Source organism: Anolis sagrei, chromosome 5 (genome assembly GCF_037176765.1).
Source record: "Anolis sagrei isolate rAnoSag1 chromosome 5, rAnoSag1.mat, whole genome shotgun sequence".
Taxonomy (NCBI): domain Eukaryota; kingdom Metazoa; phylum Chordata; class Lepidosauria; order Squamata; family Dactyloidae; genus Anolis; species Anolis sagrei.
Window position 1 is genome coordinate 124,779,983 of NC_090025.1, and position 24,795 is coordinate 124,804,777.

At 38.6% G+C, this 24,795-nt stretch overlaps 1 protein-coding gene across 2 annotated transcripts in view; it reads right to left on the reverse strand.

Moving 5' to 3' along the window:
* Positions 1-24,795, reverse strand: part of MAPK11 (mitogen-activated protein kinase 11) — a 53,166-nt gene that overhangs the window by 8,656 nt on the left and 19,715 nt on the right. The window contains exons 2-9 of one of the 2 annotated variants that reach the window (XM_060777774.2): positions 12,984-13,113; positions 11,029-11,087; positions 10,346-10,457; positions 7,842-7,871; positions 7,613-7,660; positions 4,099-4,213; positions 3,788-3,859; positions 1,585-1,664 (exon numbers count right to left, since the gene is read on the reverse strand). In XM_060777774.2, coding sequence (XP_060633757.1) covers positions 1,585-1,664; positions 3,788-3,859; positions 4,099-4,213; positions 7,613-7,660; positions 7,842-7,871; positions 10,346-10,457; positions 11,029-11,087; positions 12,984-13,113 — 646 coding nt within the window. The remainder of the gene's footprint in view (positions 1-1,584; positions 1,665-3,787; positions 3,860-4,098; positions 4,214-7,612; positions 7,661-7,841; positions 7,872-10,345; positions 10,458-11,028; positions 11,088-12,983; positions 13,114-24,795) is intronic. The other variant, XM_060777776.2, reaches the window with a different exon arrangement.

Below are 24,795 nucleotides of genomic sequence, written 5' to 3' on the forward strand. Positions count from 1 at the left end.
TTAGGAGACAGAGTGCTTTTCCAATTCTCAACTGAAAGCTGGCTTCTGTTCAGATGGTGATCACATTTTTCATACATGATAAAAACCACACTGTGTTCTCTGAATCTATGAAATTCTGTGATTCCTGAAACCACATGGAATGATGTACCAGATTTTCCCTAAATGAAAGAAAAAACTCCACTGCACCTTGGAGAGTTTTTGTTAGTAATTTCAGTCTTGAAAAAATGTAACATGCTAGTGAGTGTCTTAGGGAGGTAAGGAGCTTGAGGCATATATGGCCAATTGACTGCACTTTGTCCACCTATCATCTAACAGAAAGTGTAGTTTTGGGTTGCATTAGTGCAGTGTAGAGCAAGGCACTTTTGAATCAAAATGTGTGTATAGGCAGTAATTAATCTGCATAATATTATTCGCTTCTCCCTACATACTGCAATTTATTTCTGTACAATTTTAATGCTTTTTATACCAAAGCTGCCATCATTTCAACAGTCGTAACAGTCATACTTTGTATTGCATGCAATCATTATTTGTTTCCCCAAATGGGAAGAGAATGAATCCCTCAATTACCTCTTTAATCTTACTACCATTAATCCTTCAGTTACCCCATTTAATCTCACAAAATATGTTTAATGGCATTTAAATGTGTGATTTGCAAATAGGCTTTTATTCCAAAAAGGCTATAGGCGAGCATTTAATTCAATACAAAGCAATGTTTGACATACTTTCTCCTTAAGTATGGTGAATATTTTAAGGATCACATTTCCAATGACTGTGTGTGTTATATAGCTTATTATGTAGTTATTAGAAACGGAAGCCGGATTATCTGAAATACTATATAAGTGATTGTTGTTGGAGGAGAGTGAATTCAGATCCTCTAGAGATCCCCTATCAGAGCAAGGATATACACAAAAATGTTGTCAGTATGGACATTTTTACACTGCCAGTTCATAAAACTGAGCAAATGACAGTATTTACAGTGTTAAATATAGATTGAGGGTATTTCCAGATAAAACCCTTATCAAATGCTCAGCCTGCTCATCAAATCCACTACATTCTCCAGTTCCAGCATAAATTACGGGGATATCTCCCCAAGAATCAACTGTAAATCTTGTACAATTCCATTTGTTTTCTCAAGGGGTTTGTATGATAGGTTCATTCTCATTTAAAGAAACCATCAACAATGCATTACCTAACACTGGACTTAGCAACACATCTGTCCAATGGTATTGTTTTCATTCAGCACTATTTTGTTGTTTTGTGCCTTTGTTTCCAACTGATTGTGATCCTATCATAGGGTTTGGCAAGATTAATTCAGAGGAGGTTTGCCAGTGTTGCATCTTAGTCTCAGAGAATGTGACTCGCTAAATGTAACCAAGTGGATTTTGGCCAACATTCAAACCATTACACACAGTACAAGACTTAACAGCATTTGTATTGATCGCTCTTCTACTCTTTTCTTGGCATTTTTTCACATTATTTATTTTTCTTTTTCACATATTTGAAATCTTAAATAGTATTTTAAAGGGAAATGAATATGAGCAATCGAATACATTCATTATTATGGTAGCGAAACTGCACACTTACGTGTTCTGATGAGATTTTCTTGAGAAGTTCGGAACTGGGTGTGCCAACCACTTCCATTATTCGTTTTAGCTGATCAATATCTGCAAGAGATTTAAGAAAACTACAGGAAAGGCAGGAAGCTGGCATATGACCCATCTGCTTAAACCAGAGTAGATGCTGATGTTGACATCATTACTGGCCAGCTTTGTGGGGGCTAATAGGAACTGGATTCAGCAGACGTAGCTTAAATAGTTAGCTCTCCTGTTTGCCTTGTTATGAAGAAAGAATTATGGATATGCAAATGCGGATGTGAACTTCAGTGGGAGGAGTGTTTTTATGTGAGGAGGCAGGATATCTTCTCCTGTCCTGCAACATCTCTTTGCAGATACATTGTGTGGCTAGAAATAGGGAAATGATGCACGGGACTAAATGGTGAACTACATTAACAAAAATCAAGAATGCTTTAAGTCTAAGGAAATCCAGGTGCTGTCAGACTACTACTCCCACCCCATAGTTATACTGCCTGAGGCCAATGGGAATTGTAGTCCAACAATATCTGGAGGACCACAAGAAGCCCACCCATGCTTCCAGGCATCAGCTAAGAACACAGACTAAGTAGAAATTTAACTTCTTTGTAATCATCAATTACAGTTTCACAGAAAATGTGAAGTGTACCCAAAACAACTAAAATATATTATCTCTCTTTAGAGAAAGATTCGTGGACCCTTTTTTTGCTCTGCCAAAGTGATAACTGCTGACAATTGAAACACTGGGTATATGCATGATATTATTTATTTATTTATTTATTTATTTATTACTTGCACTTATTGACCGCCACTCTCAGCCCTAGGGCGACTCGTGGCGGTGAACAACAACATAGAAAGACAATATACAGCAAATCACGACAGTACATACCAAACTACTACTACATAACATATACTAAAAATCCGCTTCGTCTACATCCTGGGGTCATAGTCAATTTCATAGTCATAATCCATTCCAGCATCGTTCCAATGATACACTCAGTTGAAGGCCTGCTCGAAGAGCCATGTTTTCAGGCTCCTACGAAAGGCCAACAAGGAAGGCGCCTGTCTAACTTCAGCAGGGAGGGCGTTCCACAGCCGGGGGGCCACCACCGAGAAGGCCCGCTCTCTCGTTCCCGCCAGACGTGCCTGTGAGGCAGGCGGGACTGAGAGAAGGGCCTCCCCGGATGATCTCAAGGTCCTCGTGGGCTCGTAGGCCGAGATGCGGTCTGCAAGGTATTTTGGGCCGGAACCGTTTAGGGCTTTGTAGGATAACACCAGCACCTTAAATTATACCTAGAGATAACTACTGAATGGGAAACACATTATCTACAGATCCCTCTAAATAGTTGAAAAGGGAGACCCCTTAATACACATGCTCTTCTAAACAATGTGTGGAGAAGAACAAACCACACACTACCTATTGCAATGAAATCTTGAGTCTTGCCACATGCACAATGGAGGACCCCCTTATAGCAACACCAGAGGCACTCCAAGTGGCCAGCTACTGGTCAAAGGACATTTAATATAAAGTTTTTAAACTTTGTGTTTTTAAATACATTACAACTGTACAGTTGGTTTGCTTCTAATATGATAAATAAGTAAATAAATTCTACACAATTAGGTATCTTTCCCAGTTAACAGGGACAATTGCAGAGGGATCTTTCAACGTCTTCGCATTAGTAATTTGTCCCTTACAGATGCCTAGTTTGCACATGTGATAGGATGGGGAATGAAAAGCTTACATTGTCCCCTGCAGTCTATCACTTCAGTTAATGTTTAGGTACCCATACTCTAATCCCCAAACTTCTGTTCTCAATATGGCTCAAAAACTGGAAAAGTGGAAGGTTCCTTTCTCACAATGCTGAGTTCTATGAATCAGAGAGGGATCCTACATTTTCCAGGTGGATTACAAATTTCTCAGCTGCTCTCTTTTCTGATATCTGCCCAGCAACTACGATTTCAAGATGTGCTTATATTTGGGTCATTATTTAAATGAAGCAGACAAAAGATTTAAAGCACCCTGCAGTGCCTTATGGACACAGTGCTATGGTTGAATTATTTGACTTTGTGTCCAGCTGTGAAAAACAGTCACTACAACTATTAGCAACATGTTTGTTGTACCAATTTTGTTAAATGACTAAACATTGCCTTAAAAGCAATTTCAGCACTTGGGTCATTTCACCGGGAGGGAAGGATACAGTCGTTACCAGGAAACAGGGCCTTTCCTTTCAGCAGCTCTGCCATGATGCACCCAACCGACCAAATGTCAACTGCCAAAATACAAAGCAAATGAGACAGAGGTTTGCAGTCTTCTGCATTCCAAAAAAATCCAATTCAAGGGATTAAAGTACATTTCTTCATAATGTAATGCAAGGAAGGAGCAGAGTTTGGACTTAACTCCCTTAAACCCCAGCTATCATGGACATGCTCACTGGGGGATTCTGGGAGTTACAGGTAAGAAGCATAATGTTCCAAAGCTCTGGGGGAAAGTTAATATTGTCAAACTTACCTGTTTGATTATAATGCATCCAGTTTAACATGATTTCTGGTGCTCTGTACCACCGTGTTGCTACGTAACCTGTCATTTCATCATCAGTTTGTCGGGCCAAGCCAAAGTCTAATATCTACAGAATAATTAATACAAATTTTCCAATTATTTTTATTATATAAACATTCATACCTTTCTTTTATTCTATTGATTGTGACTAATCTAATACAGGGACTAGCATTATAAGCATATGGTCAAAATATCTGAACCACAAGAGAATTCTATGATATCTATTGCCTCAGCATGTTTTCTTATAAACCTTTGATCTTTGCAATGGCTTCAGGCATATCTCAGAAAACAGAAGGATGACTTAGAGAAAAATCACATGTGGCACTGCTACACAGCAAACATGATCTGTGTCAATTCTTATATGGATCCAGAAATGATATGGAACACCTGGCTATGTAAACATCCAACATGAGCCTATGATAACTCCCTTTCTTTCTCTTCTTGGAAGAGGTTGAAAGCAAGGTTAGGGGGAGCTGTGCTCATGATCTTACCAGACCCTGACATTTCAGCCTCTTCCTCCAACTTTTATTGTTGTTGTTAAACATAGTGGCCCTGTTTTGGACCTTTAATGACATCCTCCACACACATGCCAAAAAGAAAGAAAAAACAATGAAGGTAAATATATTATGCTCAGTAACAATTTGTATAGTAGTGCAGCAACAAACTGAGGGTCTGAAGGAGCCAAAACTGGTTCTTTGCTGTCTGATGTATTTACTACTAAAAGTAGTATAGATTTTTAGACACCAGAAAAATGAGATGTCCTGATGGTATATCATGCAATACACAGAAAATCAAGGAAAGGGGTATATTTGTAATTAATAAAATAGTTCCTATGAGGCCTTGCCAATATGGCCAAGGCTGAGAAATCACACTGCAATCCAACAACTTCTGGAAGACCACACATTTCCTATCCCTCAGTACAAGATTCAATAGTACTGAGCCCAGGTTCATACATTACCTGTGATAGTGCTCTTCTTCATAGGGTGGAGAGGCAGGTTTAACACTCCAATTCATCATAAAGATGACCTTATATGTGAAATGGATGCTTTGCTTTTGGATGGGTGGGTTTATGAATAATGTAATTTGGATATCGGGTCACCTGAATGGTGCATTGTAAGGGTGTGAACCACTACATAAAGAGAGGCATGCATAAGGTGGAGAATTGGGGGATCCAAAACAATAAAGTGAAGGCATACAGATTTTAAACCACAAAGTTGAATAAGGGGGAAGGGGGAAATAAAATATCTAACGAAAACGAATCAGTGTGCTTTCATTCCTTAACCAGCTAAACAATCACTTACTTTTGAGATAAGTGTATAAGACAAGAGAGTAACTCACAAATGAAATCAAATGTATGACAAAGGATATTCAGGGTTTTTGCTTCAGGGATGCCCACAAGGCAGTACAAGATGGCTGCCTCAGGCAGCTCATTTTGGTTGCCATGAAAGGGCAATAATTAACTTTGTTATTGCTCTTATTGTTACTGTATTTTATTACTCCAGAGGGAATTACACGTTTCTGTCATTTTATTCCTTATGTGCCAGAAGAACTTGGCTGGCTTTAGATATTATGTACCTTAACTGGAATGAGTAAGAAGCTCCATTTGCTGTTCCATTTCAAGCAGCAGAAATCTTGATCCATCCCTAAGACATCTTGTAGTGTCTACCTTTTTATACTCATGTTTGTCCCTTAAGACAGTGGCAATTGTTGATTTCAGTGCCATTGAGGTGATGAATACATTTCAAGTTTTTATTGGGTTTTTGAAGCACTAAATGTGCCTTAACCTTCCAGGTGATATGGAAGCCATCAGCTACCACATTCCTAACTGTCAAAATTGGTTTTTAACATCATCATCACACACACAAATATGGAATGTGGAAGAGTACTTTTGTAGCAGTTCCAGAATTATGCTACTTTTCTACCAAAGTGTTATCAAATCCAGAATAGCATTATCCTTATTTCAATATTAATGCTGTGACCTTTTTAAAAAAGTGAATAGTTCAAAACATCATTTGGAAAAAAAGATGGTCACTTTATCTGGCGTAAGAATGACTTGGAGGAAGTAATTTATTAGAGGGAGAGGATTCTATATACTATCGCAGTTAAAATGTTATCTTTCATCCCTAAGGGTGCTTTTTTCAACCCTTGACTTGCCCCTGGCTTCCAAAATGGTCTTTTCCCTACTATTTCAGGAGCAGCAAAAATCCTTTTAAAGAGACTGTAGGTTTCCCTGCACAGTTTTACATCCATAAACTACCAGCCACTTATGGATTTGTTCTTACTTTTGTTGTGTTTAAGGAATTATTTTGCTATCTAGTGGGCCTCAGAGAATCCCTGGAGAGGAAAGCTGACACTCTGCATCTTTTGTAGAATGCCAACCACTGCGATTCAGTAATAGGGATCTGAAGAACGTTTTTAAACAAAGACTTCATTCTGGATGTGATCCATTCAGCAGGATGGTACCTCTTTTATGCAGGTAACATTCCCCACTCAATCTCTGCAAATCAGTCTTGTTAGCTGTGATTGCTATTTCCCATGCCAGACTGGAATGGTATATGCAGTGATGAACATGCATTCAGCCCTGCCATGATATCTGGTCCGGGGCCTATATGTACACTTTTATACCTTTCTCTGTTCTTGAACTGGTTGTTTCTTATTTGGAACAATGTGGGAGAAAAATATACATAAATAAGATTTCTGAACAGAAGACATTTCTTTTCAACTTATGGGTGAAAATGTGAGACATATACACTATTAATCAAGACACTCCTGAGTGATATTGCAGGAGAATCAGAAATGTGAGAGGCCATAATGAAATCAACACAGATCATGGGTTTCTTTCATCTGCCAAATAAGATCCCTCTGATAATTCCACTCTTTTTGTATGTGCATCCTCACAATAGTTTTATTATGTTTTCTTTCTTGTTGATTGCTAATCTTAAACTATAATTGTAGTAGCCATTTGTTATCTGCTTGATCTTGCTTTAATAGCTTTTTCTTTCATCAACTTTTCATGCAATCAAAACAGGTACTGTAGAAACCAGGAGCATGTCTGCCTTGAAGGGGAAAATCCAAAACTTGCATTCCACTTGGTATTCAGAGAATTCATTATTAGACAGATTTGCAAAATTCAAACATTTTACATAGGAACAGAGGAAACTGCCTTAGACTGAGACAGTATTGTGACCACTGACTGGCAGCAGTTCTACAGGATTTTATAGGTGGAATTTTTCCAATAAGATCTGAAATTGATGGGAACTCAACCTGAAACCTTCTGCAGGCAAAGCAAGTGCTTTACAACTGAATTTGTAAGGATTCTGCCATTATTTTACTTTCTTTCTCAGTATTAGAAAAATAAAATAAAAAACTGACTCCAGGATAAAAGCAAGAATGAATCTACTTCATATTTGCATTAAAATATATGTGGCCTAATTTCACTGAAATAATCAAATAGCATGAATCCTACCCTTAATTCACAGTCTTCATTTACAGCTAGGTTACTCGGCTTCAGGTCCTGCATTGGAATACATTTAAGAGTGTTAAAACAAGGCTAACTAGTCTTCAACATTGCAATTCTACCCCCACTTACTTAGAGGGAAGCCCTACTGAACTAATGGGGCTTATTTTCAAATAGGTATGGACAGAAAGCCCAACCAATGATCGCCAAGGTGTGATATATCATGGATACAACTTACCCGGTGAATAATTCCAGCTGAATGAATATACTGCAAAACAGAAAGAAAATAGATAAGGTCTGACACTCCACTCAAACACAAGTAATTATAAGATAGATATTAGATGTCATTCACCCTGACTGGGGTTTGCTGTAACACTGAGATTTAGATTTGCTCACATTTTTGCCTTTAAAGCAAGCATACAGCAATCTAGCTATGGGGTAAAAACAACCACAGAATAGCTCCCTAAAACTTCTACTTAAAATGTGTCATTTAGATCTTCTTGTATTCTAGATTTCCCATTAGAATACTAGAGCATCAAGAATTGTCTGATGCACTTTGTTCTTTATTTTTTGCTCCTTTCAAAGGAATATTCATCCTTTCTTGGAAAACGATATGACAGCAACATGTTTGGGAATTTTCACAAGTTTTACAACACACACCACATGCAAGAGATTCCCATGCAAAAAAAGTATATTTTGTTTTCAAATAATTTGATGCATACAAAACACAGAGATCTTCAAAGTAGTTATGGCTTACCATGGGCAAGGCTTAAAACTGGCCTGCATCGGGAAGTGATTAATTAATGGCTTGATTTCACTATTGTGCTAGCAGATTTTCACTAGTGCCAATATTATAGCCCACTTTAAAATCCCTTCTAGAAGTTTTCTCAGCTCACTGAAGCAGATTTTTAGGATTCAGGGACAAAAAGAAATCATCCACTTGTGGGGTCCACTAATAAAATTCTCTGCTCGAGCAAAATGCCACAGATTCAGCCCAATGAGTATATTTTAGCATGATTGCAATGGTTCTCTCATACCATCAATACCCACAACTACCTACCAGGTTCAAGGTAAGGACTTCCAAGTGCATCTGGTTTCGACCAATACTGAGCTAATCATAAAACATGCTGAAAAATAGAACCTCACATTTTCCAAACTGGATCATTAAACCTGACGCAAAGACTATTGGAAGAAAAGTTATCGACTTCTTTTTGCAGGTACAAAAACTGAAGCAAACACCATAAAATCGTTGATCCTGCAATTCTTCTTATAAGATGAATGTCAGTTAAATCAATAGAAGCACTAGCTCATCGGGTGCTGGTTTATATTCCAAGATAAAAATGAAATCCAGCAGAAGGATTTCAAATGTATTTCAATCAAGTCCTGACCATGCTGTGAGCATTAGAGTATTTTATTTCCCTTTCCAAGCTTTCTATTTGGAGTTAAATAAAAATGGATTTACTAAAAATAATATTCAGATCAGCAATTCCAATAAAGCAAGAATGGAAAGCTGTGCAGGGTCTGGGGCCAGATTTCTGTAGGCCCCACCCATAGGATAAGGCAGGAATATTGCTCAGTTTTTAACTGTATCGAGACAAAATGGCAATCAGAAGGGAACAGATGCTACCATTTTGGCTGGTGAATATAGAGCTATGTTTTAAAGGGGAGGTTTCTCCAGGAACTAAAGTGTTTTTACAAATTTTGTCATAATTTTTAGATGAATGGGTAAAAACAATGAATCCCCAAACAGTTGGTGGGAATCTTTGACGAACTGATATTGGCCTTCAAGGATTACAAAGGCGACATCTCTCAGGAATCACACCTTCCCCACTTCTGCCATAAAGGAAAAGGGTTAGATATCACCAAAGCTATGTATGAAAGTGTAGCTAGATGCTAGGCTGGTAATGCAAGGATTCTTCCATACTAAGAGTATAGAGGGGCTTGGGCATTCTGGTTCCTCCATACCAGAGCTAATAAAAGTTACTTTTGTGGTATTATACTTTCCAGAATCTCTCAGTCAGCATGCTTAATGGCCATACTGATTAAGGAATTCTGGCAGCAATAGTGCCCCAAAGGGGACTTTTATAAACCCTTCCCTTTACTATTTGCTATTAAAAGGAAGCTGATTGCTCCCATAGCTTTATTACAGTACAGATTAGCCTTTACACTTACAAAACCAATATGTATACCAGAGCTTTCCAAAGATTTCATGTTGGTGACATATTTTTTAGGCATGCAACATTTCACGACACAGTAATTCAGTTTTACTAGCAAACTGAAGGTTAAATCATCCCCATGGGAGATACGAACACATACATAGAGCTTAATATAACACGAAACCTTTTACTTTAGTATGTCAGCTGCAGTGTGTAGATGTGTCTCTCGAATGTAAGGAGAACATAATAAATTTGAGACACACCTACACAGATTTATTATGTTCTCATTACATTTGAGAGACACACCTACACACTGCAGCTGACATACTAAAGTGTTGTGTTGTTAGGACAGCTCTGTAGCATACAGTAAACCTCTGTAGTATACAATGGAACTGAACACAGGCAGAAGGGCTCATGATTGCATGTGTTAACTCAGTAACCAAGCAATTTATTAAATTTCTTTAACAAAGTAACAGGTTTCAATCAGGAATGACAAAGGGAAACAGAGTAATACCAATTTCATAGATGTCACTTTTTTAAAGCAGTATTTTTCTTAGTTTTTTTTAAAAAAACACGAATGTTTTACCTTAAGTCCTCGTAGTAATTGATATATAAGAAATTGTATGTGGTCATCTGTCAATTTTTGGCACTTTACAATATTATTGAGGTCAGCACCCATTAAATTTGTGACAAGATACCTGCAAATACAAAACAAGCATACTTGTGACTGGCAGAAGCATTTACATTGTACCTCTGTTCATATCTACATAGAAGTAAGTCCTACTTACTTCAGGGAGTTCAGGCAAATGGCTACTAGACTGCAACCTGAATTGTTTATAAAAGTTTTTTTGCCCATCATTTAGTGAATTCTTTGTAAATAGTGAGTTCAGACTATATAATGACCACACTGGTATCAGTGACCATTAGCATGATTAAGCATTCCAGGAATGGGCACCACTAGGAGCTACTGATGTCTCATATGGTTGAGGAAATGAGGAAAGAGTTATCAGGAAGAAAAAGGGTCCCCACTGAAGCTCTATCACCTATCCTTGTTTTTCACAAGCCATTTTTTTCCAAATTCCAATTGTCACAGGGACAGAAAGTGAGGTGAAATCTTCTAAACAGAACCAATCTTGTTGTAATTTGGGGCCTGTATTCTAGTTGGGGCTTTCTGGCAATTGAAGTCCAAGAAAGTAACTTTCTTAACCTTCATAGTATTTAGCACTGGTTGGGTAGTTTACTAGGTATCAAAGTTTATGTCAAACTTACACTTCGTTAAAATTTTCTATTGATGTTGCAGGTGTAAATACATCTAGTAACCCTATAACCTGAAAGAAAAAGGAAGAAAATCCATTTTACTTAGAGAAATGTATGTGGCAATGCAGCATGTTAACTACCTGCGTATTCTGTTGTGGCATTACACAGTAAGGGATACCCTCCTCATAAAGGCCCACTTGGTGCCAGCCTTGCTATCATTCCAGCACTAAGTAATAACTGGATGTTTATTAAAGCCTTTGAACCCTATGATGCTTTTTATAGAAGTCTATACATATATATGATTTTAAATAATTTGAAACTCCTAACTTAAATGGCTTTGTTTTTAGTCCTTGAAAAACCATTTGTACTGTTGTTCATATATTTTTAAATGGGCCAATTTGGCTTTAATGTAAACTATCCTGAGACAGAACTACACACTCTTAGAATGAAGACAATTATGGTACAGTCCAATAAAATCTATTACATCCAACTCTGTGTTTATATTTTGTGCCTCTAAAGGTTTAAACATATGTACATGCTAATGGGGACTTGCTGCCCATGCCACACCTCATTCAGACATATCTTCTTGCTCCTTCTCAACACATTTCACTGGTTTATTCCCTAACAAAGAAAATGCAGGCTCAATAATCCTTTTTGGCCCTTCTCCTTAGGTGTATCCCTTTATTTTATTTAAATGTCACATGTATATATTTTCAGGGGCCTAAATATACCAAAGACACCAGATCATATCTGATCTTCGAAGTTAAACAGGGTCAGTCCTAATTAGTACTTGGATGGGAGATAGCCAATGAACCCCAGGCTATAATTCAGAGGAAGGAACTGACAAAACTACCTCTGAGCATTCCTTACCTTAGAAAGCCCTATTAAATTCATGAGGTTAGCTGCATGTGACATATATTTATTCAATTACATGAATGTTCAATTTAAAGGAAACCATAGGATCAATTTATGAAACACACACAGAAAACATTTACAGGATCAAGGTAGGAGGTGGGCTAATGATGTTACCAGATGTTAGCCCAACAGCTTCTGCAATGGGAAAAATCCTAGAACTGGATTTTCATGCACTCAGGCTTGGAGAAAGAAGACCATACATCTGAATAAAACATGGTAAGTTTATTTTGCAGGATGCGCACTACTCAGATTATGTTTTATCACTATTATCATGGTTATGTTGGCAGAAAAGCAATGATTATATATAAATTGTTTCATTCCGAATTGCTTGTTAGTTTGGATAAAATTATTCCTGATTGCTTTACATTGAAACAAACTGTCCTAAATTGTTTTATATTTTTATCATTTGGATCCCTCCCCCCTCAAAAGTAAAGCTGTGAAGTAAAGCTGGAAACACTTTAAAATAAATAAATTCTAGTTTTTCCCCCACAATTTTGAGAAGTTTCATTTAAAAGATATACTGGCTGAAGGACTCTAAGGGCTACAGTTTTTAAACTATGGTTTGCCAAAAAAAGGAAGATGTATGAAAATATAAGGCAAGAGGAGAAAGAATGTGACCCGTATTTGAAAACCTCCAACCCCTTGGAATATTATTGAGGTGGCCTGACTTAGTGCCTTGATACAAGCCAGACCTATTTAGCTAAAATAATCCTCACTGAAGCAAAAATAAATAAACTTCCAACATGTTCCAAAATGGAATTGAAGTTATCTGATAGGAGGATATAAGAGACCTAATTTCCTGTTATGAAACATTAAAGGTTAGTGGGTCATGAGATTATAGAGAAATGTTCTACGTTTTCTGTTCCATATTTTTCACCAGGAAGTCCATACTTTTTGGAAGTGTATATTCCAGAAAAATGACTGCACAGTCCCAAATGCATAGTCAATGGACTGGGGTTCCTCCCATCTAGTATATTGATGGACAAAAGGAAAGGAAAGCTAAAACCCGAGCTTCCTATTGAAGATTGATGTGTGATATTCTCTTCACTCACATTTTCATGTTTCATATGCTTGAGTAATCTAAGCTCCCGGTAGGTCCTTCTGGCATGAATAAGGGACTGGAAAGGCCTCGAAAGCTTTTTGACTGCCACCTTCTGTCTTGTTTTGGTATCACATGCTGAACTGAAACAAAATAAAATACAGTGAAAAGTGCTTTCAATAGTTTCCCACTTTTAACGTTCTGTGTTTCCTGCTATCTAGATTTTGAGCAAATATATCAATTTATCTTCAATTTTATTTAAAATTCAGTCATAGCTGTATTCTTTCACTGAGGAAGGTGCACCAAAACATTTAGTATTACCTATGCTGTGTACCACATTCAAACTTCCTCTGTACATATACACATACATAGACACACACACACATACTGTGATCTTATTGACTACTGGTTTTAAATTGTTTTTATACTGTTGTACTTGTTTATATGTTGCGGCATCAAATTGTTGCAGAGTATAAGCCATTCCGAGTCCCCCTCCAGGGGTTGGGAAGAATGGGGTAGAAATGCTGGAAATAAATAAATAAATGCAGTTTGAGTCCAATGAGGGCATTAGAGCTCTAAAATCTTCTGGAGAGCCCATCCAGAAGAGGATGTTCAAGAAGGAGAGGTGGTGGTGGTGGAAGAGGAGGAGGAAAAGAAGGAAAAGAAAAAGAAGGGGGGAAAGAAGAAGGAGAAGGAGAAGCAAAGGGAGGAGGAGGAAGGAGGAGGGGAAGAAAAGGGGGGACTAATGTACTTGTTCCTTGCCCCAGGTCAATGATTTGTTACATCAAGCAGCTGAACCTGCCCCATACCACAAAAATGTTCCAGAGATTTGCTCGGTTCAGCAATACTAAATAGAATTCAACCAGTATCAACTGTTTGAAGGACACCTCTTACACAAGCACAAGTCTAAATGTCATGCAACAAAGGAGCATTAATTCAACAACATGAGTAACAGATTTCAAAGCCAACAACAACACACCAGAGGACACGTAACAGAAGCAGACAGCCATTAACCCACACTGGCGGGTTTGCTCTTCAAATAACCAAATGGACACAGTTTTTATTTTATCAAGTTCTGTTGAAAAAGTTATCTTTTTTTCACTGAAGAGACCCAAGTACTTGGTAGGATTTGGAAATAATTACAAGTAATGTTATTTCTGGAAGACTACGTGGATAATAATGCAACCTTTAATTGGATAATGAGACACACCAAAAGAATCACAAAGCAAATCAGGATATGTTTCATAGATTATAGTACAGCCTTTGATTGTATATAGGCTATTAAAAACTATTGATTGTTCTAACAATGGGGGCGTGACACATTTGTTTTGACACATAAGTTTTGCTTTGGAGAGGAAACCACTGTCAGGACACATCTAAGAAAAGTATGCTTTCCCTTTAACAAGGATATCAGCCAAGGCTGCATGTTATCACATTAGTTTGATTCATATGCAGAACACAACATGCGGAAAGTGAGGTTAGATTTAAAAGAAGGAGGCATGAGAATTAGAAGAAGGAACACCAACAACTGAAGTTATGCAATTGATATCATAGTAGGAGCAAAAAAGCAGCTATGAAACCCATGTTTTTGCTCTCCCTAAGAAAATTAACTGAAAGTAATAGAAAGGCATTGAGTAGAATAAGTTATTTTGCTTCCAACACTGTTGAGAGGTAATGAAAATGTATTTCTTTTAAAAAGTAATTTTCCAAACTCTGGCAGTTGGGTTAAAGCAAACATTACTTGCATTTTCATGTGGATTAAGCGGGGAAATCTATTATTTTGTATCCTTCATTGTCTCACGACAGCAACCCTCCACAGACAACTCTTCCCTCAGCAAATTAGTATTTCTTGTAATAACAACGTAAGGATCATCCCAAGGGTAATATCCTTCTCCCATCTGCCATGACAAATAACCAGAGAATGAGCTTCATTAATTTGGCTTCCTGTCTCCCCTGTCTCCAAGTCAGGACTCCTTTGGGAGCAATCAGAGCTGAATTCAGGGGATTTGGTGAACAGACAGGAGCCGCTATTAATTATAGAGTCTGCCACTCTGTCTAGGTGTACCAAACGTTCATCATGCCTGTCAACCACTGATATGCTATATGTACTCATCTCAGGTGCATCATTAATTAACACCTACCAACTTACAATGCTATAAAAGGTTGCCTTAGGCGCCACTGACAATAAACAAGCTTTCAATACAAATGAATGAGGATTTGATCATTTGTTCTAGGGCTCAGAAAACACGTTTGCTTGTGAATTCTATTTCTTCCCTGCTGACATTCTGGACAGAGTTCTTCCTTACAAGTTAGAAATTTTATAAACTGCCACCATCACATCCTGAACCATGCCAAAAAGGACAATAAAACTAAGGATCCTGCCCCTATGCATACTGCCTCCATTTAGTTGTCATGTGCAGGATAATTTCTGATGTGAACAGGAAAGAACAGCTACAATAGCTTGCCCTCCTATTATTCATTAATTGCTGTGTAGTGTACATCTTCTAATTCAGACAGAAAACACAGCTACAGTTGCTTGGCCATTACTAAGCAACTGTAGCAGAATTCAAAATGATCTTAACCGATTAGAGAGATGGGCCAAAGCTAACAAAATGAAGTTCAACAGTGACAAATGCAAGATACTCCACTTAGGCAGAAAAAATGAAATGCAAAGATACAGAATGGGGGGCGCGTGGCTCGAGAGCAGTACGTGTGAAAAAGATTTTGGGATCCTCGTGGACAACAAGTTAAACATGAGCCAACAATGTGATGCGGCGGCAAAAAAAAACCAATGGGATTTTGGCCTGCATCAATAAGAGTATAGTGTCTAGATCCAGGGAAGTCATGCTACCCCTCTATTCTGCCTTGGTTAGACCACACCTGGAATATTGTGTCCAATTCTGGACACCACAATTCAAGAGAGATATTGACAAGCTAGAATATGTCCAGAGGAGGGAAACTAAAATGATCAAGGATCTGGAGAACAAGCCCTATTAGGAGCGGCTTAAAGAGCTGGGCATGTCTAGCCTGAAGAAGAGAAGGCTGAGAGGAGACATGATAGCCATATACAAATACGTGAGAGGAAGTCATAGGGAGGAGGGAGCAAACTTGTTCTCTGCTGCCCTGCAGACTAGGACGCGGAACAATGGCTTCAAACTACAAGAAAGGAGATTCCATCTGAACATTAGGAAGCACTTCCTGACTGTGAGAGCCATTCAGCTGTGGAACTCTCTGCCCTGGAGTGTGGTGGAGGCTCCTTCTTTGGAAGTTTTAAAACAGAGGCTGGATGGCTATCTGTTGGGGGTGCTTTGAATGCAATTTTCCTGCTTCTTAGCAGGGGGTTGGACTGGATGGCCCATGAGGTCTCTTCCAACTCTATGATTCTACCGATTCACTAAAGCGATCCTCATCTACTCCAACAGCAACTCCACATTTCAGTTTAGACAGCCCACTGTCCAGACATGACTGTTGTGACTTGCTGATGTCTCTACGGATCTCTGAGCAATCTCTTCCAATGCATTCAGATAGATGTTTTAAAGACTGCTGCACCCATATAGGTCTGCCCATACCATAAGATCAGTATTATGGTCTTGTTACTACACTATTTGAATCGGTTAGAATGGTGGTCTTGTCCAGGTTACTTTTACTAATTTTATTTTAAGAATGTTTCTGGCTTTTAGGTTGCTGCTTTCAGGTCATTAGTTTTAGATTATTGGCTCAGATTTCAAAGTTTATGCCAAGTTATTCTAAAATGAACATTAATGAAGCTGTGGCCTGTTCTCTGGGCTACTACAGTTGCTAGTCCCAATTAGGCCCAATGCATTAATCTCTGCTTGGTGAATCAACATGTATGCAAACCCCCTTGATTAAATGTTCTACTCTGGTTAGAGTTTTGTGTTTTGGGAGGTATTTGAAACTTCTGACTTATTTTTATCGAATTTTCTCTCATTTTTTTTAAATTCTTGTACAATGTTTTTAAGTTGTCTTGAGAGGATCTTGCTCTACACACTGGGTTTAACATCCCTTCAAATAAACCACACACACATACATAATCAAATCATGGTTTTGTTTTGATTGGGGGGGGGTTGTCAGGAGGAACTTGAGAAACTGCAAGTCATTCCTGTTGTGAGATAATTGACCGTGTGCAAGGACGTTGCCCAGGGGACGCCTGGATATTTGACGTTTTTGCCATCCTTGTGGGAGGCTTCTCTCATGTCCCCACATGGGGAGCTGGAGCTGACAGAGGGAGCTCAACCTGCTCTCCCCAAATTTGAACAACTGACCTATTGGTCAGCAGTCCTGCTGGCACAAGGGTTTAACTCATTGCATCACCGTGGGCTCCATCGAATCATGGTAATTATATGACTCCCCAGATGATGCTGGATTGCAGCTCCCAGTATTCCTTACCATTGCCTATGCTGACCAGGGATGCTGGGACATGCAGTCCAACGGCATCTGATGTCCTTCATAATTCATAGCCTTGCCTTTCACAGTAGGGTAAAACTGATCCGTTAAATCGGATTACCAGAATGAATACAGTGCCCCCAACTCAACCATCAGTTGAGAAGGACATCATGGTTAAATATTGTAATTCTCTAGATGACTAATATTACTCATTCTGTTTTTCTCTGGCCAGTTTCACTTCCAGAAATGGATTGAAAGAAAAACTGAAATTGATATGACAGTTTCACCCAGGACTGTTGTGATTTTTGGTGGCAACACCTAAGGTGTTTCTTGCATATGAATTTTGCCTAGAAGAAGGTTCTTGGGAAAGATACTGTTCCTAGCACCAAGCAGGCTTATTTTATGCTTTCAGGAGACTAGAAAATGGTGCATATGATGAAATTGCAGGAAAAAGGATTCCATTTGAGTATTAGGAAACATTTCCTGATGGTAGGATCTGCTAAACGGTAGAATACACCGCCTTTGAGTATGGTGGAGTCTCTTTCTTAGGAGGTATTTAAACAAAGACTGAATTGGAATTGTGTGTTCCTGGCAGAACAGGATTGGATGTGATGGCCCTTGTATGATTATATGATGTCACCCCAAAACCTTCATTGTCCTTCATGCTCTTTCAGGAAAAACTGCATAATCACTTTCTTTGATGCACATAGTATCGTATTAATTAATAGATCTAATTGTTCCTAGCACCCAGTCAGCAATTTTTCCTGCAAATATCTTTATTTAAATCAAGGATGGGGAAGACATGATCCTCCAGATATAACTAAACTATAACTCCCATCATTCTTCCACTAAGTTTAATGAATAATGTAGTTCAACAAAGAACCACATCCCCCCCTGCAAGCATTCAATGAATTGACTGAAAAAACAAAGGGTAAAAAATAATGAAAACAAAATTGGCAAATTTCCAGCTTTAAAAAAATTAGGTGCACTTAAGTTCTATCAAAATCAATGGTATTTTAGTACATAACTGCCCACTTGAGTCCTACTGATTTCAGGGTCGCTTTATAGAGCTCACTTTATACGGAGCTATATTGTATAAGTGGAATCATTTTGGATTTCACTGCCTCACAGAAGAGAGCTCTGAAGTCTTCATTTTTATTTTAGTGGGTCTGAGCAGAAAACATAACTGGAAGTACCAATGAGGTCTGTTCAAAAGACGTATTTTTAAGCTTGTCATTTTAAGTGTTGTGTTTTAAAAGCTTTGTTGTACCCTGAAATCCCTTCCAAAATTTTCCCCCCAAGATTTATCCCTAGGGAAAACGAAGAAAGAAGGCCCAAGGGAAGGGACAAGAGAAAAATGGAGAGAGAAAATAATCAGAAAATATAACTGAAAAGCAAGTAAATGGAAGGCTTGGAAAGTCTTTATGGGAGACAACAACTCTGGAGCAGAACTAACTGTGCTGGGAACTACTAGGAGTTGGGATTCAAAATAAGTAACTATCTTAAGCTGTGAAGAAACAATATCCAGACCTTATCTGCTTTGCCCTCATTATTTGAAACAAGATATAAAGAGCTGCTTTTGTTCATTCACCTTCTCTGTGCCTTTTTCTGAGCATCATTCCAAATATCACCATCCTTCCAAGACTCACTTTCACATATCATCCATCCCAAACCCTGGGAATCCTGAAACATTTTGGCAATCTAGTACAACTAATTTTATCATTTCGGAAGCAGGGACTGTTCCTATGAAGCAGAACAAGCCACGGAATCCAAGGCAAAACACCAACTGAGCAACGACAGCTGATAAGAACCTTATGGCCAAGACTTGCTCAAGTTTCTTTTCAGGTGAAATTTCCCAGTATTTCCTCAGCCAAGCATGGGCACTCACTCATATACACTTGGTCAAAAGCAAGTCAGGAAAAGGGAAAACAGCTTCACAGAGTTTTATAGAAATCAGCTCTCATATCTTATATAAATTCTCCTGGTAACAAACAAGTAGGTTCAATATGCACTGGGATTTGTTTTTAAGTAATAATCTCAATTTAGTGTCCATCTCACAGATTGTTCTTGCTACATTCATTCTGGAGTTCTCCTGTCATCTTATCAGAACATCCAGCATGTGCTTTGGGTATACTGTTAACATGGTCACAAGCTCAAGAGTAACAGTAAATATTGTGGCTTCTATGGGTGCCACAGAGTTTGAGCAACTATCCTAATGAAGCCATAAATAGGCATGCCACAGATACAGTGAAACATCACCAAAATCCCACAAAGAGCCTCTTGTAAATGGTTACAAATAATAGGAAAGTTGAAAACATTCTCCCATATATTAACTTATCATTAGCAAATTCTTAATTTAAAAAAAGGAAAGGTTTCCTGGAATATTTCCTTTACTCCAATTTTACAAATATTTTATTGTTTTGTGGGATTTTAAGGAAACAGGTGCATGCTGTAGCCTTCAATATGTTAAATGAAATGTAAAATCATAAATAGCTTTCCTGTGTACAAAAGAGAACAAATGTCTGGTTTTGGAAAGAGAACAAATGTCTGGCATAGTCACAATTATGCTGATTTCCTTGCATTGCACGTTTCTTTTGGTTTATCTCAAGATTACTTCTGCATTTTCACAAAGCCAAAAACTTGTTCAATGGGCAAGTCAGGATATGCATGAGTACACTGAACTCACATGCAGATTCTAATTGCCATTGTGTGCCTCTTTTTGCATAGTACAACAGGCCAGGATTCAGCAATTGCTCCTAACTTCCTATGATATTCGAACCTGGAACAAACTAGGATCGTAAGCCAGTTTTAAATCAGGATTTATGGTGAACTTATGAGTCCATGACTTGCTTGATATAATTAACTTTAGTTTCCATTTCATGAATCATGAAAAGTATTATTTATTTGCTATTCCATGGCATATTCACTCACCTGTTCATAGAGGAATGAATGTGTTAACACCCTTATCAAGGAGACACTAGCTCATTAAGTTAGGATTGGTGTATTGTCAGGTCTTCAGCATTATGTGTGAGCCGTGTCTCTGGCACCAACAAAGGTTGATGTCTAGTTTGGATTCCTATTTAACAACAGTACAATAATATAATATAATTAGAATATGTGCATTGACTACAGAATGGCCTCAGACTACAATTTTTGGATGGCATTATTTTAATACTGAATGTAATTTTAATTTTTGAAATAAGTATTAATTTTAATTCAATTGATTTTAAGTTTAATATTTTATATGTTTAAGACATTGAATAACTGCCATATGTAAGTGGCCTTGAGACCCCCTTGGGGTAGAGAAAGGCAGGGTATAAATAGGGTAAATAAAAAAAAATAAACAGTGAGAAATCAATGCAGGATTGTAAAACCTGTCAAGAAGTCCAAAACCTGGTAAAAATCAGAGTTAAACTAGAAGGAAGTGAAAACATACTGCTTTAAAGTCCTACACTAGTAAGCTAAAATAGCTGATTCTTGAATTCTCTTTCAACTGTATATTATTATGAATTCTGTATGTGCCTTTAAAAAACAAAAACAAAAATCATATTATGTTGCCAAGATTGGGACCACATGATATCTGAACCTTTTTCCTTAGCATACCACTGTCCAAACAAAAATGGTTTTCACTTCTCTTCTTGATCAAAAGTACCAAATGGAAGTTGTCAATGACCCTCAAAACAGCAATCTTATGGAGCAAATATCATCTTCTGGAAGGAGTAATGTTCATCTGGATCACAGCTCTACATGAGTACATGTAGAGGGGTGGCTGCACGTATAAGGGCATAGGGATAAAGCCATTTCCCTGTTGTCGACCCCTGATCAGGATTCCCACTGCTGCTAATGGAGAGGGAAACCAATTCTGTAAAATACAATTATGCAGTCCACATCCAATTGCAACTGCCTACAGTTGGCCCACTGATTAGCTGCTAAACGTTGTGTCAAACTTCTGTAAACTCCATTGATTCAACTATATTCAATAATTGGATTTAGGCCATTCTCCAGTTTGCTCCTTAGTATGTGAAACCATGGCTGAATGTTGGTGGAGTTACCAGACATGCAACCATGGCTAAAAAACCATGGAAATATTAACTCTGTACCAGGCTCAAGAAAAGGCTTGCGGAGTTACATTTAAATATCGACATGCAGTGTATTTCACTGAGCAAGGTAAACACTGATAGGAACAAAGCAGCTTTCAAACTTGAAAGAAGCTTTCTGCTAAACAGAAATGTGTGCTCAGTGAAATCTGGGAATATCCACAGTCTTGTACCACTCTATCCTGGCCCAACAAAACAAATAATTTTGCTAGCTGCACATCTCCACTGCTTGGGGGCAAACACGGCTACTGCTGTCTAGCAGACTAGAGTTATAGATAAAAATATACTGATGAAAGAAGAAGAGAGAGGAGTAAAGATCAGTAATGGATTTCAAATTATGAATCATTCTGCCGGAGTACTGGCCCTTGTTTCACCCTGCGAGATGGAAAGTGGCAACAGATATCTCAATATTGTTACTTATTTCTTTTACTCTCAAAAAATTGGGGTCAGTTAGCTGAAATGAATGTCCAATGATGAAATAACAATATCAATTCAGGACCAAAAAAAGTTCTGATGAGCTCATACTAAGTTGAAGGTGAAAAGTGACAAAATTTGCCATTTTATCAGCTTTGTAGAAAGTAATGACAGAAAAGGAAAAAAACTGTTTTGTACAAATGACCAATATGCATGCCCCATTACTGAAACAATGTTATGAACAGAAACTTACAACTAGTATCCTCCACATATCTCTGAGATGAAGTCTTTATTGAAAAGCAGGTGTATTTTCACCAGATAACAGTACTTTGAATAAATGTGGAAACTGTGTGGCTCACTGTGCAGGTTTGCAGGTCTGGGGCAGCAGCAGAGCCACTTGGTCAGTTTCCACCTTGGGATCCCTAGCTCCATCTTCCAGGGGTCTCTGAAGCCTCAGGCATCCCTGGATAAAGAACTGCCAGCCAATGGGCTTAAACTGGGGTTGAGCTCATTAAACAGGTAAAACATGGGGAGCATCTATTTGGTTATCTTTTTTTTCTTACCATCTCTAGGTTTCTGGCAGCGAACCAGAGTATTAGGCTCACTGATTAACAAGTGAGTTGTTTGATGCCTCATCCAGGATCTTCCACACAGACCCTTAGTATATGGAAAAAATCGGGATAAAAGTATGTTTCCTGAAAATGTGTGCTGGATTGCATTAACAGCCAAAAAAATATGTTTAAAAATTGCGTTTAAAACCTGATTTTGGAGGGGAAATGTGCATATTCGCATGACTGTATAGTCCTGCATTCAAGGGAAATACCTGACTTTGCCCCTATATGTTTGTGTGGACAGCTTCAGCGCATTTAAATTCCTGAAAGCTGATGAGGGCTGTAAACAAATAAAGCACGGATACATAGGTAGCTAAATAGAAGCACAAATGGAAAGTGATTCCCTTGAGAACACTCTGCAACTATTCCTTTGTTCTGATGTTTATGAAATTAAACAGATCTTGAATTTATACAGTGGGCACCAGCACAGGAGGCAAGTGACTCCAAAGGGAAGCGGGGTTCAAGTGGGAAAAAGTAAAGGCAACAAAAGGGTGAGGATAGATAATGACAAGAAATCTGTTTGTGTGCACATTCAGATATTTGCATCAGTGCTTATGAGATCCATCGCATCTCGGAGCATCAATTTAAAAAAAAGTAAAAGTAGACTTCCAGCGGATGCCCCCAGTCCATCTTGAGAATTTCTAAAATCATCTACAAGCGAACATGTTAGGACGTTGGGGGAGTACTGACCGGGACTGACATCTTCATGCTTGAAGGTATTGCGATTTTTTGCCCCACTGGTAGTGAATCAGTGGATGTTTCTAGCTAATTCATGTTGCTAATTCATGTTGCTGTATTGACTACTAGGACAGCAGTACAATGAACCTCCCAAGAACTTGAGTTCCTTTCAGATGTTTATCGCAGGAAAATACTAGGATGTGCAATTCAGCCAAACCCTGTGTCATTTTTTATGTCCAGATTTCGGTGTCCCGCAATCCCTTTTTTTAGAAGCCTCCCAAATTCAGATGGGCAAAATTCCGACAGCTGAAAGATACATTTTTGCTGTGGTTCATTGGCGATAATGGGGAAACTTCCCAAGCTCCCTTTCTGTCATGTTTAGGGCATCAGTCTTAAGAAACCACTTTTTCTGCCATAATTTCTTGGCAGATCCTTCAATAAGACCTGAGTTTAAGGCATCAGACTTAAGAAACCACCTTTTCTGGCATTGTTTCTCCTCAGGTCCCTCAATAAGACATGGGTTTAAAGTACTAGACTTAAGAAACCACCTTTTCTGGCATCATTTCTCCTCAACACCTTTCAATGAAGTTAAGAAACTCTTTTGAAACACTTATTTCAGTGGGAGCCACACCACCTGAAGGAGCATTAACTATTCTTTTAAAAAGATATAAAGATATGTGTTAGATGGAGTTAGATGCAGGTTCGCAGCTTGGGAGTGATCCTGGACTCATCGCTGAGCCTGGAACCCCAGGTCTCGGCGATGGCCGGGAGAGCTTCTGCACAATTAAAACTTGTGCGCCAGCTGCGCCCGTACCTTGGGAAGTCGGATCTGTCCACAGTGGTCCACGCTCTTGTTACATCCCGATTAGATTACTGCAACGCACTCTATGTGGGGTTGCCTTTGAAGACTATTCGGAAACTTCAACTAGTCCAGCGGGAGGCAGCCAGAGTACTTACAGGAGCGTCATACAGGGAGCATACCACCCCCCTGTTATGTCAGCTCCACTGGCTGCCGATCCAATTCCAAGCACAATTCAAAGTGCTGGTTTTGACCTACAAAACCCTATACGGTTCCTGCCCAGTGTATCTGTCCGAACGGATCTCCCTCTACGTCCCACCTCGGAGTCTAAGATCTTCTGGGGAAGCCCTGCTCTCGGCCCTGCCTCTATCACAAGTGGGACTGGCGGGGAAGAAGAACGTCAGGGCCTTCTCGGTGGTGGCCCCTCACCTATGGAATTCACTCCCCGGGGAAATTAGATCAGCAACATCCCTCCTTTCCTTTAGGAGAAAATTGAAAACATGGATTTGGGATCAGGCATTCGGACAATCTGGCAGATAAATAAAGGACTTTGACAATTGACAAGAATGGACAAAGTGGAATGAAATTATGGAACTCTGAAGGACGAACGCTGAGCATGAGATTAGTTTTATTGATTGTGTTATATATTGATTGTTTTAAATGTTATAATTGTTTTAATTGCTGTTTTATACGTATGTATATTGCTGTGTAGGCATCGAATTGTGCCTTTTGTAAGCTGCCCTGAGTCCCCCCTCGGGGGTTGAGAAGGGTGGGGTAGAAGTACTCGAAATAAATAAATAATAAATAAATACCTTCTCATTT